We start from the raw sequence: 20215 nt of genomic DNA, 5'->3' as shown, positions 1-20215 counted from the left end.
AATATTGATGACACTACAAGCCAAGTAAGTTGATCTAGCCTTGACACTAGTGAATTTGATGTACAAAAGGCTTTTCTTGAATTACTTGATGAATTTGAGAAATTGAATGATGCTCATAAAAATTTGAAATTTGAGTTTAAGGATTTGAAAATTAAATATGACAAGGCATTAGATGAGGAAGTTATTTTAAGAAATAAAATCTGTAATTTATAAATGAAAGAGTCTTCAATTGTTGAGCATCCTGTTGAATGTCTTTCATGTAAGAGTCACATTCTTAATATTGACATTCTAGAAAATCTTCTTGAAGTGGCAACCACAAATAATAATGTTGAAATAGGAATATTTGTTAAAAAGGTTTATAAAAACAAAAGTGTGCATAAAAAGAACAATCAATTTAAAAGAACCCAAAGGATTTGGGTTGAAAAAGGAACAACTTATTTTAGGAACACATGTGTTGTCACATGTTTTTACTGTATGAAAAAAGGGCCCACTTCTAACAAATGTAGAATCAAACATTTTGATGTTTCAAATGGAAAATATAATTGGATTTCTATTATAAAGTAATTTGCCTCTAACCTCAAAGGACCCAAATGAGATTATGGGGACCAAAACTCTACTTTTTTGTTTTGCAAATTGAATTCTCAAAAGAAAAAGAAAGCTCTATGGTATCCTGGTAATTTTTAAGAGCTTTGAAAATAATTTATGAATGTTAGATGTGTCTTAGGTTGAAAATTTGGCCTAAATTTGCGTTTCTCAGGAATTAACGTAAATAATCGACTACCCAGGGTAATAATCGATTATCTCGGTCTCAAAATATGAATTTTGAAAATTGGGCTTGTAAATAATCGATTATTTAAAGTGATAATCGGTTATCTTAAGTTAAATCATAAAAAAACAACTTTTTTTTAATTTTGTTTGGGAATCTGTTTTTGATTTTAAGGGGAATATTACTTTTAGGGGAGTAATTTTTCATGAATTAAAAGGATCTAAATTCTTTTCTATTTAACTAATTTTGGGAGAGCATAAAGATTAGGTGATTTTTTATTATGATAAAAAAGGAAGAAATTTTTGATTGACATCTTATGTGATAACTGGTACCTATTTGAAGGGGAGATATATGAGTTTGTTTGATAACTTATTATTTATCTATGCTCTAGAACAATTAATTTTTTCTTCTTATAATATTTAAATTGCATCTGGTACTCAACAATTTTATAATATTTGAATTGCATTCTTTCGTTGAGGGGGAGATTTTAAATTCAATCAACTGGGTTGCCTCCCAGGTAGCGCTTGTTTAACGTCACGAGCTTGACCCAAAATCCTCCAGCACCCTTCAGTAGATGCAAATCTTTCTTACCAACACCCATAAGTAGGTGTATACAAACATAGTATCCTTTAGTAGATACTCTTCCACTTAACATCCATCAGTAGATGTAAACCCTGTAACAAACTTATAACCAAAAAAAAATACAGACAGTTCAAAATTACATCACCAAACCAAAAATTAAAAGTTCTTAAATCACTGGGTTGCCTCTCAACAAGCGCTCTTTTAACGTCACTAGCTTGACCAAATAAAGTTCAAGTTCCATCTTCTTTTTTTCTTCTTTCTACTGAACTTCTTCAGAAATTTGATCAAACCAGGAACCTGTTGCAATGTCTCAATCATAGGAACTATAATCTCCAATTTCTTTAAGATTTCCATGAAGCGCTCAAATTCCTTTTCCTTCCTATGATACTTCTTTAGATGAGGAAGAGGTTTTTGATATGATTCTTTCTTTTTTTTCTCTCGTCCTCTTTTTCTTACTTTTCTTCTCCCTCAATTTACTCTTTTTCTTTTCTCTTATTTTTTTCTTCCCTTCTCTTTTTCCACTCAACTTCTTTATTTTCACACACTTTCTCTGTTTTTCTTGTCTCTCAACCACTTCTTTTTCTTTCTCTTCATCTTTATCTTTCTCACTCAACCTTTCGGTTTCTTTTTCCTCTATCTTTTCCTCATCTCCCTCTATCTCTTCCTCATAAAAAATCTTGTCACTTTCATTGACAATGGCTTGACTTTCCTTCCTAGGGTTAACTTCAGTATTAACCTCAACATCTTTCAATCTCTCAATTATGTAACCAAAATGCATCTCCATCTTTTTACATGATTCTTCAATGCTTTTCTGAGTGGAGATGGACTCTTGCATAAATTGTTGAAAGAAGTCATCCAGCTTTGATAGAGAGCTTTGTTGCTGCCATTGTTGTTGTGGTTGGTTCTCAAATTGTCCGGCAGCTTGCCAAAATTGACTTTGATCCATGCTTGAGTGAGGTTCCCACCAGTGGTTGAGATTACCTTGGAAGAATTGAGTGCCCATATAGTTAAATTCTTGTCCGAATTGCATCCTGCAAGCATTAGGCACAAAACCCTAGAAAACATTTGTTAGCACAAAAGGATAAAAATGATGAAAAGATAAAAAATGAAAATATGAAAAGATGAAAAGATAGAAAGATAGAAATCAAGAAGATAGAAAGATAGAAAAGATAAACTAAAAAGATAACAAAATATATCAAAATAAAAGATAAAAGTAAACAAAAAGATAAAAAGATAAATAAAAAGATTAAAAGATAAAAATCAAGTCAAAGTTAATCAATAATAACACAAATAGACTAGTTAAACCACGAGTCCACGACAGCGGTGCCAAAAACATGATGAACAAATCTTTAATCCCCAAAAACGGAGTCAAAAACTTGTTAAACCCTCGGCAAGTGTAACCGAATTGTATCAAGTAATAAACCTGGTAAGACCAAGTATCGTTCTCCCAAAGGATTGACGACCTAGATAGGTTTGTGGTTTGTTGATTACCTAAGACTTGTAAAACCGATTGATTAAGATTTAGATGCAAATACTCAAAAGTAAATATGTATGCATGGATTGATCAATGGTAAGAAGAAACAAAACACGTGAATTGAAATATATGGATGATTATGTTGTTGGGGTTTATCAGTTTCATCCTTATCTACTCTCATGTATTCAGGAATTCATCTTTCTTCATTAATTGTTAATGACACTTTCTAAATTACCTTAAACCCGATACATAATCACTAGTTTATAATGTCTTGTCTCCCCAGCAATTAATCATGCATTATAGTGAACAGAAGCTTAAAGGCAACCAACCATCATACTCCTATGTCTAGGTTTATACTACTATTAGGAGATATTCCCCAGATCTAGATTTCCCCGTATGTGTCCATATCGACAAAATCAATGATCATGACATCGAATGAGTTAAACAATGCATGCTTTGAGCAAAGAGGAAAAACCCTAACAATTAACGAAAGAAAGCATGCATCCTAAAGAAGATTTTGTAGAACAAATTCCATACATGAGAGTTTCAAAAGGACTACATTGATTCCCCCAACAATAATAAAAGTTTAGTTCACCATATTCATGGTGAAACTAGATGAAATACAATGAAAGAGTGAAAAGATAGAACCCTAGAAAGTGAGAAAGGAGCCTTAGCATCCAAAATACTCCTCCAAGGGGTGAAAGAGTATGTTTCTGCTTCGTCCCAGCCAAAGATATTAACCCTAGGTCGACCATGACCTTATATAATATTCTAAAAGTTACAGAAAAGTGGCCCAAGGCCCATAAGAATGGCGCTCAGCGGTATTTACCGCTTAGCGGTAAGTGCGGGTGTTCAATTTAACTCTTCTGATTGACTTTTCTGATTTCTGGTTGACTTTTCTGCATTCTAACCATTCGGTACTTTAACTCTTCTTTCAAATCATTCCAATAACCTACAAAATCAAAGGAATCTAGCATAAAACCATTAAATTCACCTTCAACTCTCTTATTCACAAAACTAAAGTAAAAACATCAGTTAAAGCAAGTTTCTAAGTCAAAAAGGGTTGATTGATTATCGAAATTAAGTATAAAAATAACGGTTTTTCAACCGTTATCATTACCTTTGGTTGCTTGCTTTTGTTAAGACTCTTCAAGATCTTTATGTTGATTTCTTCTTTCTCAAATACCTTGCCAAGTGCAATCAGATGGTTTGCTATGTGGGTAAACCTTTTCTGCACATCATAGATATTCTCTCTAGCCTTCATCGTGAACATTTTGTATTCCTGGATTAAAGAATTTTTTCTAGCTCTTTTTACCTCACAGTCCATTCATGAGTCACTTCTAGGACTTCCCACATTTCCTTTATGCTTTTGCATGTTGATACCCTAAAAAACTCATCAATGGTAAGTGCAGAAGAAATAACATTTCTAGCTTTTATATCATACTGAGCCCTTCTATTTTCCTCTTGATTCTAGTCAGAAAAGTTTTTCAAAACATGTTTTCCATAACCTAATTTTGTAGGCTCAAAAGGACCATTAATCACAACATCCCATATGCCCTTATCTACAGATTCAAGAAAGATTCTCGTTCTAATTTTCCAGAAAGGATAATTTTCTCCCACAAACAAAGGAGGTCTGCTTGTAGAAGCACCTTCACCGAAGGTCTGAGAAATGAAGGCCATCAGGATCAATTAATCGATTTCATAGAAAATGTAATCGATTATTTTTTGAGTAATTTTCGAAAACTAGTTGTGGTGCTAATTGTAAGAAAAGATATGGCTAGTTTCTGTTACCAAGAGGGGGAAGGGGTGAATTGATGATCAATAAAAATAATTTCTTTTTCAATATTTTCGCAAACTAAGAATGATCTTTAATATATCTTGAAATCCAAGCATTAAAGCGCATGCAATGAAAGTAAAAGGATAAGAAAAGAAATACAAACCCAGGGTTTATACTGGTTCGGCCTCAATGCCTACATCTAGTGTCCTTTCAATCAACCTGAGATTGAAAGCCAATTGCACTATAGAGATCTGAGTTTTTACAACAAGGCCTTACAGAGACCACCTCTCAAATGTAACCACCTCTCTAACTCACTAATCTAATATAGCCAACAATAAAACCCCTGCAGCAAGAACACTCCTCTTTTGCAATCACCCTTTGAGACATCTCTCAAAGTCCAACGAACACCATGTTCTTCTTCCTAGTTGTACACACAGGGAACAACGCAATTTAAGATTGCTAAAAACGAAATCTGATCAGTCAAGAGTACACCTCAGTAGTGCAGTAGTTGATTAGTAGTGAAAACCCAATTATGTATCAATCACAAATACACATTTTTGTTGTTGTTATGAAAACATATATGTGTTGATACAATCAATGCGTTGTCATCATCAAAAACCAAACACATTAGGGATTGGGTTTAGCACTTATATTCCCCTATCAACACTATTTTTCATATATTTGAAGATCATAGACTGCTTAGGTGATTCTTGAGGTGAGATTTTCTACTTCACTCAATCAGTTTCTATAAAAGAGTAACTTGATTTCTACTTTTTTTTCCTTATATGTGTGTTCTTCGGTGCATGTGAGCTGTTCTAGCTCGCATGTACCATCTGAGTCCAGTATAAGACTCTCTGCTGATTAATGGCCTTGATAGTGTACCATGTTCATACTTCCGTGGTTTGTAGGAGCATATAGAGTTCCTTGAGCTTATGGAGTTGTTTTAAGATCCTTAAGGTTGTTTGATCCTCTAACAAGTAAGGGAAGCTAACTACCTTATTTTAAAGTTTGTTAATGTTTTGAAAATCTGAGTTACATGTTTGTTTTGTATGGAATTATTTGATTAACTGATGTTGATGTTTTATATTGGTTCACCTATTAAGGCTACATCCAATTCTCTTCTAAGTTAACTTAAAGGATTCCATTAGATATTCAATGAAGTACAATCGAATTTAACTCACTCCTGATTGTGTAGTATTATTTACCACTCTTGGTATCCCTAAATGCACTTAATCCCATTAAGACTCGTTTAGTTTAGTTTTCCTCATTTCTGGTCGTGTAATATTCTTCAAATAAACATTATCTAAAATGATTCTGATAAATTATCTGAATGCCAACAACAGTGGAGGTTTTGATTTCTTTTTAAAGAGGTTAGTTACCATAATAGATTATAATACCTTTTTTCCCATTTCCCTCGCTTCTTTTTCAAGCATTCCCTCCCAAACTTTTACTTTTTTTTACCAAAATTTTAGGTTCTTCTTTTTTAGAATTAGAACACAACAAACCCAAAAGAATGAAACCCTCCATGCCTCAGCTTCTTCCTTGACCTTTCACTGCCTCAGTTTGCTCTTCACCCTTGATAGACTGCAGCAATACGGTGGAGACACTTGTTACCATGGAGGATTGGCCATCGTGGGCCACGAAATGGGGGCTGAAGAAGCAGCACAGCATGGACTACTAGATGATGGGGTTGCTTCTCCACGACATCGAGGGTAGAGAAGTGGTTTGGGTTTCGGATCCGAAACTCGCCAATGCCTTCTTCGTCCCGTTCTTCTCTTTGCTCAATTTCAACACGCACGACTACAACACAAAGGATTCCACCACGGAAACGGATCGCCAATTGCAGGTGCTTCGCCATTTTTCTTTTCTTGGTACTTGATTTTTGCATCACTGGAATGCAATGCGACGCTAGTTAATTTAATTTTTGCATAATGCGATTAATATGTGATTAATTTCCTTTTTCTATGTAGTTTTTGTAATATTTACCAATAGGAGTTTGAAGCAAACAATAGGGAATCTCACTCTGAGAAACAAAACGACATCACAGGGTATTTTTGCCGCTTCTGCATCACCAAGATAAATTTGACATTTTTACAGTTGGAAATTACCTTTGTTTAGTTCCGTCTAGGCAATTTAATCTATCATTTCTATCAGTTATTTTAGTAATTTTTGAGGAGATTTCAGACTTATAGCTCCTTTTCCCTATAATATTTGTTCTTGTAGATACGAAATACTGGGAGTATTTCTGTTGATTCAACCTTGTATAATAGCTGCTGAAGGTCTCCGCCGAAGAAATTTTACGTCAATTGCTGGTTCAGTTCCTCAAGCATCCTTTGCATCCCAAGATAGATTATTGATGATTATTTATTCAATTATTTTAAAAAAAAATCACTTTTGTAACAATGTAACACACATAGGCCATTATGCATTGCACAATTTTTATTTTTGTGCCCTTTTAGTTAGTGTTTTTTGTTTCATAACATGATCACTTGTCATGTACTTTAGGACATGGTTTACCTGTTTTAAATGAAGAGGGTAATCTGACAACTCCAGATATTGACAAAGGAAGTTGGGTCTCTGATTCTTCATCTTCTGAGGTTAAATTCTCTCATTAGATTATTTTGTCCTCCCCACCACTTTTAATTGCAATATATTACTTGGAAATGTAACGGGATGGAATAGATTTGTTTGACTTACGTAAGCTCTGTTTGGAGAAACTTTTCCATAACTATTTCCAGAGGAGAAAAATAAGAAGACAAAATAAAAATTAGTTTTTTAAAAGCTAAACTTAGATTATGCATAAAGTAAATTATCGAAGCTATTTCATAGTAGCTTCTCCAAAATTTGATTTTTAATTTACGTACAAGTTAATTTTAGCTTAAGTCGGTTTCATTTGATTTTTCTTTCGTAGAAGTGTTTAAGGAGAACTTTCCTCCAAACAGGCTCGTATTTGTGTTTGAAATGCTAATGTTTAACCATAGAATCAGAAGCATAAAGGAAATTGCTTCTTTAGCGAGTGGTGACAAGTATTAAATGAAAAATTATATTTCTTTCGCCTGAGATTTGAGCACGTAAAATTCAGTTAACACTTTTTTTCTTTATGTAACTGGAAGAATTCAATGGAAGTACTCCTTTATTAGTGCCCTTGTGATACTACTTAGCTAAAGCATATAAAAGTGGAAGTAGCAAAAATAAAGTGTATACTTTGATTATATAGATATCTTTCAACTAGTTTTGTTCCTTGATGAATTAGAGTTTGTATAATCGTTTTTGTGATTACTACGTTTTGGTTTCCGTCTACTTGTATAGGTCACAATATCAATGCTTTTCTTATGATTCGAATTGTTCTCACTTTTGGCGATGTACTTTGAAAATGTTGTTGATTTCACATTGCATATTTAAATGAAGAGCCTCCATAGAATAGGTAGTTCCATCATGCCATCTCGAGTATCAAGTGTTTGATAAATCCTTTTTCTATTTGCAGCATCATGCAGTTAGTAGGGTTAGCAAGTGCACACTTTACCTGAGTAATCGTCGATACCCAACAGCTACTTCTTGTGGCCATTTATCTTAACAAATTCAATGAAAGATGTGGAGCATATGTTGTTGTCAAGCAAGAGATGATGCATCCTAGTGCCAACATCAAAGACAGGTAAATTCCTTTCTATATATTTATCTTCTTGTTTTTTGCATATTGTCATAAGTTTTTGTATGAAGAATCTCAGGTTTGCAGGTTCAGAAATAGATGATGAATCCATTCTTCATCTTGTTTATCATGCTTACAATCTCACAAAACTTCATATGTATATCATCAACCAAAGATTATAGAAGCAATGGAAGCAGGGGAGTCTACGAACAATGACTTGTTGGACATATATTGTTGAATTTTAAAATAGTGGTGGAGGAATGTGTTTTAGGAAAGTAGTTGATGAAGTGAAGCTCTTTTACTTTGCAGGATAGGAAGAAAATGCAGAGTTATTGGTCTCATGTTAAACTTTTATCTATGTTAAGGATTTTGTTTAGGTCATCAACATTAGTTTATATGTTTTTGATTGGTTTAGTAGTTTTCGAACATGTTAGATTTTTTTGGTCAATTGTGCAATGCTATTTAAACATTATGTATTTTTTATATATTTACATTGTAATTTTCAATGTATGTTATTTTAAATCATCAATAAAATTAATTTTGAATTACTTTTGTGTATTTTATAATTTATATATTTTATAAATTTTTATTATTATTTCAGCTTGTTGAATTGAATAGCATATATTAAACTCAAAAAATAATGTAAAAAATACAGGTATTTTTTGTAATCAAATAGTTGAAAAAAAACTCTCACAAAATAATAGCCAGCAATAAAGGAGGTTTTTACCCTCCACAAAAAAACCTCCACAAATTGAATGTGATACTAGGGGTCGCGAAAAACCCCCGCAAATAGGTTGTGGCGACTCAAACTGTAGGAGTTTGAAAAACCCCTGAAAACTATTTTGCAAAGGGTAAAAACCCCCATAAATCGAAAAAAAAACTCCACGAAATAACGCTTTTTTTTGTAGTGATAGTCAACTTCCTACCAAGATTTCCTTGAGTTTCACCCACTTCTAGTTGTATAGTATTGTTAAACTGGACTCAGTACAATTAAGTTTAAACTAAGTTTCCCACAAAATCAGAACAAACTAAGTTTCCTCACTAAAGTAGTATAGGGACAACCTAGGTATCAATCCTTGGACTCAGTACAATTAAGTTTAAAGTGTTTGGTTAATTATTGTATTTATTTATTACTATTAACTACTAATGCAAAGTGGGAAAATTAAAAATGAAATTTAAAAAGAAAAGAATAAAGCAATTGAAATATGTTTAAAAAGAATAGAAGAAAATAAAATGTAATTGAAACCTAAACTAAAGTATGGAAACGATAAAATATAACTAAGCATACAGTAACTAAAACCAATCTATACATGCTACAATTTAATGAAGCAAGAAAACTAAAGTAAAATTGAATAAGAAAACTAAAGATGCATAAAAGAAGTGGTATATACATGTATCAGAACCAAAAGAGTGGACAATTCAACATCTAATCTATTGAACCTAATCTTTATTCACAAGAAAACCAAAATCAGAGAATCAAAACAAAGAAAATTGGTTAGAATCAAGAAATGAAATCAAATTCACATAGAATCAATGCATAGAGTGGTTAATCATATATCACGCAGACATCCGGTTAAAATAAGCCCATCACAGGATCTTAAAGTTGATTTTCAGAACCTAAAAGTCAATGATTCTCACTCAGTTCCTCAAAACCATAATGAATCTAAATCCAATTTATACTATTAATCAACAACAGATATGGAACCTAATCTAGACGCAATCAACACTTACAATCTACTCTAGAACATATAAAATCCTAATTAAAATGAACTAACAAAAGCAAAGATATGATTCACAAGTTTTTATTCATTGGACTCATCTCCAACTCGAGAAGACATCTCAATAATGCATGCTCACTGTGGAGTCACGTAATTCCCAAAGGAGAAACAATTTTCAAATCAAGTTTTATTCGTTTATCTCATCTTGACTCGAGAAGACATCTCGATCATGCATGTCCACCTAGGGGTCGTTTAATTCCCAAAATGAATCACAGATGTGCAGAGTTCTAGAGTTCAACTCATTTTCAATGAATAATCTGAATAAGAACGGAATTTAAAAGCAAAAAATATAAATTAAAACGAAAAATCAAAAACAACATCAACGCTTTATTAAAATAAAAATCTAATAGTATAAGCATACCAGAAACTACAGAGGAAGCTCACTTCTGCCATCTCTGTTCACGTTGATCACAAACTGCGTCTTCTGGCAGTTTGATCCTCTCCACGTGGCAGCTTCGGTCAGTTCTTCTTCCTTACCGGTCAGGATCGCAGGTTTCTTCTTCCTTTCTCGTCTCGCTTCGCGTTCTCTCTCATTTCTTTTCTCGAGCAAGCCCTAACTTTTGGGTGCTTTCTGTCCAAGATTGAAAATGCACGAGCTTTTCCAAATGAAATTGAGGGAAAGAGACCCTAAGCCAAGACAGCATCTCCAAAAAGCACAACTTCAATTAACTGCAGGCCTAATGTCCATGCCAACGGCCCACTCTTCTTTCAATCTGCAGCAACGACCCAATTTCACTTGCCCAAAGTCTAACTAGCGCTTGCGGCAGCAGCAGCATTCCAGGGGCCTAATTTGTGAAATTAATTCAACTCTTTTTATTGGCCCAATCTATTTTACAAACAGCAGCATCCCAATGCTTAATGTCTCAACAATAGCGGCCTAGTGCAGTTTTATTTCAGCTCAATTCATGCTAGCACAATGCAATCAATAGTACAAATTTCTCACAACCTACAAAGATTAAGGCCCACTCCTAAAATCAGCCCAATTATTAAGGGCCTTCCTGCAATAAGGAAACAAAAATCAATCCAAAATTAAAGAAAAGAAAAGGAAAATTAACAATTAAAAAGGAAGATTTTTATCAAAGATTTTCTAAAAAAATTAAATTTTCTAATTATTAACAAAAAAAACTAAAAATACTCCTAAAAACCTATTTTTAACTAAAAAAATTACACAAAACTAAAGAATTTAAGGAAAAACCTAAAACTAGCCTAATTGTAAACAATAAGAAACTAAAAGAAGCTGAGAAAGACTCCTAAACACAGAAAAATATGTAAATTTGGAGAGATATCAAGTATTCTTCACCACTCCAGGTATCGTTGATCAGTGAATAACCTTCAATTATCCTAGATCAGTTGAGTATCCGCATCACTCCTGGTACTCAGCTTCTTGTCGAGATTTCCTTGAGTTTCAGCCACTCCTAATTGCACAATATTCTTCACCACTCTTGGTATCCTTGATCAACGAATAACCTTCAGTTACCCTAGATCAATTGAGTATTCGCATCACTCCTAGTACTCAGCTACCTCGTCGAAATTTCCTTTGAGTATTAGCACCACTCTTGGTACTCAACTACCTCGTCAAGATTTCCTTTGAGTTTCACCAACTCCTTGTTGTGTAGTATTATTCACCACTCCTAGTATTCCTGATCAGCAAATAACCTTCAGTAACACTAGATTAGTGGAGTATTAGCACCATTCTTGATACTATGAGATCTTGCCTAGATTTCCTTAACTTGAAATGGTATTACAAGATGTTCAGACTATATCTGTCTACAAGAGGATTTGATTACAATTCAATGCAGTCTAAACACTCGCTGGTGTTTCACTCATCTCTCTCTTTCTCACCTTACAAAAGTAAATATATAATATAATGAAGTATGAGAGAGATTCTTTACTTTGCTATTTATCTCATTCTCCATTTTCTTCTTATGCATGCACAAGTAGATATTACAAGGTTTAATCATTCAACAGGTCCCATTTTTGGGTGGGAATCTCAAATTAGTCCTTATTTTTTTCGATGTCTCAATTGAGTCTTTATTTTGTGAAAGTTGCAACAATTGGGCCCCTTTCATCAAAGTAGGCCTAACGACGTTAACTTGTGGTCGACGTGGCACGTGGCACTATGGACTGTCTTCTTAATTGACGTGGCTCAATGATGGGGATTTGGGTTTCTTTAAAATTAGGTTTAATGGCTCATCGCGTTGTCATCATCTCCTCCGCGCTGCCACCATCTTTGTCACACACAAAGAAATCACGAGCAGAGAAACCCTCGGGCAATTCATCTCCATTGCGCCACTACTTATTCTACAGATTGGGGAAGATGTTTTTTGAATCAGGGTTTTGCCTCTTCATTCACGGCGGCCAACGGTGGATGCGAAGGGTCTCTCATTTTGTGATTTGAAGGCACGGAGATGGCTCTCTGGTGGCTCTGTGGTTTTTTTGATTTGGAGGGTTTCCATGGAGGCTTCAATGGTTTTTGGGTGGCGGCATGGTTGTTGTTGCGGCATGGTGGCCATAGAGGCTCATAGTTGACAGCGAGGTCAATGATGGCATTTCGCGAACTAGGGTTTATCGTGATTGAGGTTTAGGATGAGATCTTTTTGATTTTGTGGTTTACAGGTTTGGGATTGGCGATGTCAAAACTCAAAATCCTAACTATCACCGCTCGGTTATGCCTTCACCACTCGGTTCTGCCTTCCACCGCTTTACCGATCAATTGCTCGGTCTCAGTCATGCCTTCCACTACTTTGTTCTGCCTTCCATCGCTTCACTGTTCAACCGCTCAGTCTCGATCTTGCCTTCCACCGTTTGGTTCCTCTTTTATTTCTTTTTGTTGTATTCTGTTATACTCCTTTCCTCTCTATACATATAGGCCCTGACTTATATCTTTTTGTAACAATTCTTACATTTACACATTTTCCTTTTACTTAATACACATTGCAAGTTTCGCTTTCTATTCTTCTTCTTTGACATCTGTTTCGATGAGTCATGTTAATACTTTTGTTCATGGGTCTGGGTATGAAGGTTCTATAGTGATCACTGTCGGAGTACCTCTGTGAGGCGAAGGCGATGGAGGTGTGTCGCGGCGATGCGTTGAAGAAGACGAAGATAGTCTTCTGCGATGGAGGTTAAAGCTTCGTGCATCAACGGAGTTTGCGATTTTTGGGTTCTTCTGCAGGCCCTCTGGCTGACAAAGATGCCACCTTTGGCTTAACCCCAGATTTTCTAATTTTAAAATAAACCAAATTCACATCATTTAGCCATGTCAATTAAGAAGATAGTCCACAATGCCACGTGCCAAATCCACCGTGCCACGTCAATCACAAGTTAACGCCGTTGGGCCCAATTTGACAGAAGGGGCCCAATTGTTGCAATTTTCACAAAATAAGGACCCAATTGAGATGTCGAAAAAAGATAGGACCAATTTGAGATTCCCACCCAAAAATGGGACCTGGTGAATGATTAAACCATATTACAATGAAACGTGAGAGACTCTCATATTTCTCACTCTTTCACTTTTTCTTCAAGTGGTATTGTGATGAATCTTGATAGTGTTCTTCACTTCTTGAGCTCTCCTCTTTCTCCTTTTCTTTGATATAGGAGTGATTTAGCATTGACACTCAAAGAGATTTCCTTGTTTAATGGATGATGAGATATCTTCACATCTTCATATTTTCTCTTTTCTTCTTCATCATCTTCTTCTTTCTCTTGTTATTATATTTATACACTTTGTGAATATAGTCGTTGTGACGATGCTTATCTTTTGAATTGGGCACTGTGAGCATTGACGAAGTTTTTCTTGAGATTTGTTCCTTTCTCGCTATTTGTGTAGGTGTTAGGCATAGGGTGGTGACTTTCATCAGAGCCTATGTTTTTTCAAAGCTTTTATAAAAAGTAATTTTGGACTTGAATTTTGGCACAACTTTTGATGGTCTTATCAACGATCCTCTTTGCCTTTTTCTCCAACGTTCATCTTGATATCGATAAAATGAACTTTCGTAATGATTGTCTTGCATAAGGTAAAACCATATATGGCAGTTATATTTATCTTTTATTGTTTTTATCTTCTGTATAGAGTTTTGTGTTTTCTTGTGTCTTGTTATTGTTTGAGAGTATTTTAATGTTTTATTTCTTTGATGTTTTGCTTAGACGTCATTTGAATTTTTTGTTTTCCAAGAGAAAACATTCCATGAATGTCATTTCTTTGACCTGCTTCTAATTGGAGTTGTCCTACAATCAGTTGATCAAATATCACTTTTCTTGTTTTTGAACGTTGAGCATTCAATATCATTCAATGCTTGTTCAGAACAACAAAATGTCCTTTATTTTCCTATCGTTTGGTAGCCTTTTCCAATTAGGTTATTTAATCGAAGATACCTGATAACAGTTGAAAAACTGTTATTTTTATACTTAATTTTGACCTTAAAGACAACTTTTATGACTTAGAAACTAGCTTGGAATCATGCTTTTGCTTAAGTTTTGGAAATAAGAGAGTTGCATAGGTTTTATGCTTGGTTTTCCTTGTTTTTGTAGGTTTTAAGATGAATTGAATGAAAGAAGTGAAGTAGCTAGGAGTTGGATTCAGAAAAGGAAGAAAAAGTGCACAAAAGAAGAGCCGCAAATACCGCTTAGCGCCACTTTTACCTCTGAGCGGCACTTTGAAGACCCGCAGTCACTGCTGAGGGGAAAACCTGCAGCTGAGCGTCAATTAGAAGAATCACACTCAGCGCTAAGCGGTAATTACCGCTGAGCGCCATTTTTATGGGCCTTGGGCCACTTTTCTGTAATATTTAGGAAGCTATATAAGGCTTTAGTCGACCGAGGTTAGACATCTTTGGACAGAACGAAGCAAAATCACACTTTCTTCACCCCTTGAGGAGGAATTTGGATGCTCAAGCTCCATTCTTGAAATTCTAGGGTTCTATCTTTCATTCTTTCATTATTTTTCATCTAGTGTCACCATGATTATGGTGAACTAAACCTTCATTGTTGTTGGGGAATCAATGTAATCCTTTGAAACTCTCATGTATTGAATTGGTTATTTAATCTATCTGCGTTCTTTCATTAATTGTTAGATTTTTTTCTTCTATATTTTATGCATGATTTGTTTAACTCATTCAATTGCATGATCATTGATGTTATTTGTATGGACACATATAAGTAAATCTAGAACTGAAGAAATTCTCCCATGATTATTTTATACCCTAGGGCGCGACTTTGCTTCTATTTTCAGATCTCCCTCTTCCCACACACTCTCAAGGACTCTCCAAAGAGTTCTCTTCACTTTTCCCTTCTTCCCCCTTCACAAAACCTATCTTCCACTCACTTTTGCACCAAGTTATCATCCAAGTTTGGGGTTTGGTGAGAGCATTGTTGTTGGGGGCTGATTTCTTCACATTACTAGAGCATTTTTCACTCATCTAGCAGCTCCACCCAAGTAAGTTTAAGCATTTTACATTTTAGGGTTTTGAAAGCATGAATTGGTATCAACATGGTTGTCTAAGCATGATTTTTGAGGGATTTTGATTTTTATGCATGATTAGATGAATTAACTGTTGTTTGAACCCATTAAACTGCTTGATTTGGGTCTGGAACTAGGAAGACTGCATATGGGTGAAGATTAGGATCATTTTTGCATGATTTTGAAAAATCTGCAGAATCGCCGCTCAGCGAAAATTACCACTTAGTGCGATTCTGGCATAGTGGTTTTTGATGCTCTTTTGGTTGTTGGCTTGTTGTACAAGTTGTGCTGAGGGGTGTTGTTTGCCCTCAGCGGTGATTAGGAATGGTTTTAGGATGTTGCTTGTGGCTTACTAATGCTTAATGATATTTCTTGTGGTTTTGTGAATTGTGTTTCATGTAGGGATGGCCTCCTCATTAGGCAAGAGCATCAAGACTATAGGATCCAAGAGGAAGGATAAGGAACCAGAACGTTCCTATGCCAACAAGTTCCTTTCCCGCAAGCATGAGTGCCACTTCAAAGTTGTCCAAAATAGGAGGCTACTAATGGAAAGGAAGGCTGGACTGATACCTGACTTTGCTCCACAGTTTGGAGAGCAATTGGAGAACAGGAACTGGGGGAGGCTAGCTACTTATCCTGCACCAGCTAACATAGCAGTGGTGAAAGAATTTTACACCAACGCAAGGAGGCTGGGTGATCATCCTGTTGGGGACTATTTGAGCTATGTTAGAGGACACGTCATTCGGTATGACCCTAATTCCATTAATAGATTTTTAGATACTGAATGGGTGGTGAGCAGTGTCAGTTTGCTCTAAACATGGAAGAAGGAGCAGACTTTGATGATGTGGAGAGTGTGTTATGTGTGCAAGGAGGACATTTTCAAAGAAATAGTAATGGTGTAGTTGTGAACATCAGGAGAGCTGATCTGACACCTCTAGCAAAGTATTGGATGGAATTTTCTCATGCCAATATCCAGTCGTGCTCACATGTCTCAGATATTACTGTCAGCAGGGCGCTTCTTTTGTACTGTGTGCTCAGAGGGATGGGCATTAACATTGGCCAAGTCATAGCCAATGAGATACAGGTGTGTGCCAACACTATGAACAACAAAGCACCTTTGGGGCATAATTCTTTGATTACACACCTTTGTGAGCTAGCTGGGGTGAATATCTCTGCTCCACCATTTTAGAGGCCTAGGAAAGTTATTGATGAGGCCTATTACAGACTGTATTGTGGAGGTGATGAGGCAGCTCAGCCAGTACCACCACGCCGTCCTCGTAGAGGGAGAGGACCCCCACAGAGCCAGGCATCTGCAGAGCCTCATGAGGCAGAGCCATTTCAGATGAGGGACATGTATATGTCTCTTATGGATGCTAAGATGTAGTCCATTCATAGAAGGCAGGTGGCCACAACTGAGATGATTATTGGGATGTATGATACACCCCGAGCACATAGGTGGACCATGGATGGGTTTCATAATGTGGTGGCTAGGCCAGAGGAGCAAGCCTAGGGCAGTGGAGCTGGAGCAGCTGGAGCTTCAACTATGGATGATGATTGATGATGATGATGAGTTTGAAGATGCTGAAGATGATGGAGAGGAGGAAGATTCATATGACAGCATGGGTTGATGAGGAGCTGAGATAGCATCTACTGATGAATGTTATCACCTCTAGAGCAGGATTTTTATCTTTTGTTCTAAACTTTGTTGAACTTATTTGCTTTTGTTTTTAGAATAGGGTTTGATGTACTCAGTTTGAAACTTTATCTGCTATGATGGTTTGCTTGAGACTTATGCATGATGAGTAATGCTTGATGATGCTTGGATATTAATTGATGTTGAGATTGTGCACTATTCATTGATATACAGGTGGTTGTTCACGAGATTTTTGAACAAATGCATGATGTTGTGATTGTGATTATGATGCTAAGAAGAATTTGTATGTGGAATGTTGAATGAGCATATATGTGAGGTTTTGAAGTCCAGAGTTTTTGTGATTGAATGCTATTACATTGAAAGCATGAATGACTTTGCCCAAGTTTCTATGATTGAATCACTTCCTTGTATGTGTCATATGATCAAGGTCATATGTTGTTACCCTTTATTTGCCAAATGATTTTAGCCCAATAAAAGAGATCACAATGTGTTCTATCCTTTGAACCCTTAGCTTTGAACATGATAGAAAACCATTTTTGAAAAGCTTTACCTTGAGTTGAGTTAAAGATATCTTGTGGTATTGATCAATGTTCAAGTTTGGGGTTGTTGGGCAGTTTAAAAATCGAAATATGAAAAGCATTGAGCTAAGCATGTGAAAAGCAAAATAAAAAGGAAAGAAAAGAATGAAAAAGAAAGGCTCAATGCAAAAGAAAATTGAGAAGAAGGAAGAATGGTTGTGTTTAGATGATTCACATAACTGAAGGATTTTGTGATTCAGAAAAACCAATTTTCTTGTTAGCCCAGCCACATTATAAGCCATAGAAAAGTCCTTGTGATCATACTTGCTTGTGAATGTGTTTGATTATGGTTAAATAAAAGGCAAAGTTAATTCATGTGACATTGTGTTAGTAGAGTGAAGGAGTGACCTTTTATACACTTGTGTGTTTTGAGTGAAACACTTTATCTTGTGAGGAAGATTCGATGAGCACATGTTTGCATCTATGCTTAGTTAATTGATCATTCATGAGAATAACATTTGTTGGATATTATGTGATTATGTGAACACTAAAGCATGTGTGCATCTTGACTGAATTCTTTGTGATGAGCTCATTTGAGTACTTACTTGTCTTGAAAGAAGGAGTTTTAAATATGGTGGACCATTGTAGGGATTGGTGGAAGATTGAGTTACATCTTGTTTGCTTGAGGACAAGCAAAGTTCTAAGTTTGAGGTTGTGATAATAGTTGAAAAGCTGTTATTTTCATACTTAATTTTGACCTTAAAGACAATCTTTATGACTTAGAAACTAGCTTGGAATCATGCTTTTGCTTAAGTTTTCCTTGTTTTTGGAGGTTTTAAGATGAATTGAATGAAATAAGTGAACTAACTAGGAGTTGGATTCAGAAAAGGAAGAAAAAGTGCACAAAAGAAGAGCCGCAAGTACCGCTCAGAGCCACTTTCCCGCAGTCACCGTTGAGGGGCAAAACTACAGCTGAGCGTCAATTAGAAAAATCGCACTCACCGCTGAACGGTAATTACCGCTGAGCGCCATTTTTATGGGCCTTGGGTCACTTTTTTGTAATTTTTAGAAGTTATATAAGGCTTTAGTCGACCTAGGTTAGACATCTTTGGACAAAAGGAAGCAAAATCACAGTTTCTTCACCCCTCAGAGGAGGAATTTTGATGCTCAAGCTCCACTCTTCAAATTCTAGGGTTCTATCTTTTATTCTTTCATTATTTTTCATCTAGTTTCACCATGATTATGGTGAACTAAACCTTCATTATTGTTGGGGAATCAATGTAATCCTTTGAAACTCTCATGTATTGAATTGGTTCTTTAATCTATATGCTTTTGTTTCATTAATTGTTAGGGTTTCTCTTCTATACTCTCTATGCATGGTTTGTTTAACTCATTCAATTGCATGATCATTGATGTTATTTGTATGGACACATATAAGTAAATCTAGAACTGGAGAAATTCTCCTAAGAGTAATATTGCCTAGACAAAGGGATAGGAGGATTGGTTGCCTTTAAGCTTCTGTGCGAATGTAATGCATGAATAATTTCTAGGGTGAGAAAACATTGTACACTAGTGATTAGGAATAGGCTTTCTTCACCGGGACATCGGGTTTAAGGTAAATTAGAATGTGGCATTAACATTAATGAAGAAAGATGAATTCTTGAATACATGAGAGTGGATAGGATGAATTGAAAACTTCAACAACATCATCATTCCATAATTTACATCAATCACTTTTGCTTCTTTTGATCCAATTGATCAACACATGCATTCATATTTAATTTTCAGTATTTGCATTAAAACCTACAAGAATTCGTTCACAAGTCTAATTTAATCAACAAATCCCATATTTTTTTAGGCCGTGAGTCCTTTGGGAAACGATATTTGGTCTTACCATTTTATTATTACTTGATATGATTCGGTTACACTTGTCGAGGGTTAATAATACCAATCGTATATAAATACTTCATCACAAGATGAGGTGTTTGTTTAGCTCATGGTATCGTTTGATCCAAGTAAATGCTTGTTTAGTTTTTGTATCTTTTTACATAAATACCGTTTAATTTTCTTAGTCTTTCGTATGTGTTTAGTAATGCATTTGGGTGTTCTAGCCTAAGTTTGTTGAGGTGTGTTTCTACTATTCTATCCTATTTTGAGGTTTTTCTAGTCTAGTGTTTTCTATCCTATGGTTGGTTCTTTAGTTTCATGATTTCTTGTCCTAAAAGTTTTTCTAGTTAGAGTTCACTTTTCATACATAGAGACTTCTTCGTTTATATTATTTAGTTAAACTTCAAAACAAAGATCAAGGTTTCTTCTAAACGAGCTTGTCTTGTAATACCTTGAAAATCTGTCCCAATTTTCTACCTGGACGAGCTTGTCTTGTAACGAACTTGTCGTAACTTGACAATGGGAATATAACCAAATTGAAACACAAAAAGAACAAACCTGAATCAGGAACCATCACGAGAATAAGAATAATTGCAAACCCAGTGCTAGACTAGACAAAAAATCTTAGCAAAAAGGGCATTTGTTACCTGACCTTTCGCATATGCTTTCGGCAAA

The 20215-nt window shown here is 35.4% G+C and overlaps 1 protein-coding gene and 1 long non-coding RNA gene across 11 annotated transcripts; one reads left to right on the top strand and one right to left on the bottom strand.

Moving 5' to 3' along the window:
* Positions 1–1114: 1114 nt before the first annotated feature.
* LOC128196543 (uncharacterized) lies at positions 1115–10882 on the bottom strand. 10 transcript variants are annotated; one of them, XR_008248963.1, is made up of 3 exons: positions 10385–10875; positions 3943–4206; positions 2424–3792 (listed from the first exon to the last, which is right to left on the bottom strand). XR_008248963.1 is itself a non-coding variant. In XM_052877864.1 (2 exons), exons 1-2 carry the CDS (start codon positions 10414–10416, stop codon positions 1728–1730), a joined length of 684 nt encoding a protein of 227 aa, XP_052733824.1. In that variant the 5' UTR covers positions 10417–10879; the 3' UTR covers positions 1134–1727. The 10 variants fall into 10 exon arrangements, 1 of the variants encoding a protein (XP_052733824.1); XR_008248961.1 differs by having other exon boundaries at positions 2424–3774; positions 10385–10874; XR_008248960.1 differs by lacking the exons at positions 2424–3792; positions 3943–4206 and adding an exon at positions 1115–2402 and having other exon boundaries at positions 10385–10882.
* LOC108338888 (uncharacterized) lies at positions 6252–6943 on the top strand. Its single transcript, XR_001833079.2, has 3 exons — positions 6252–6445; positions 6570–6647; positions 6823–6943. It is a non-coding gene; the product is annotated as an uncharacterized LOC108338888 (long non-coding RNA).
* Positions 10883–20215: the final 9333 nt, after the last annotated feature.

The sequence above is a fragment of the Vigna angularis genome, chromosome 5 (genome assembly GCF_016808095.1).
Source record: "Vigna angularis cultivar LongXiaoDou No.4 chromosome 5, ASM1680809v1, whole genome shotgun sequence".
NCBI classification, from domain to species: Eukaryota; Viridiplantae; Streptophyta; class Magnoliopsida; order Fabales; family Fabaceae; genus Vigna; species Vigna angularis.
The sequence above is the reverse complement of the archived record's forward strand: the minus strand, read 5'-3'. Positions and strand labels throughout refer to the sequence as shown.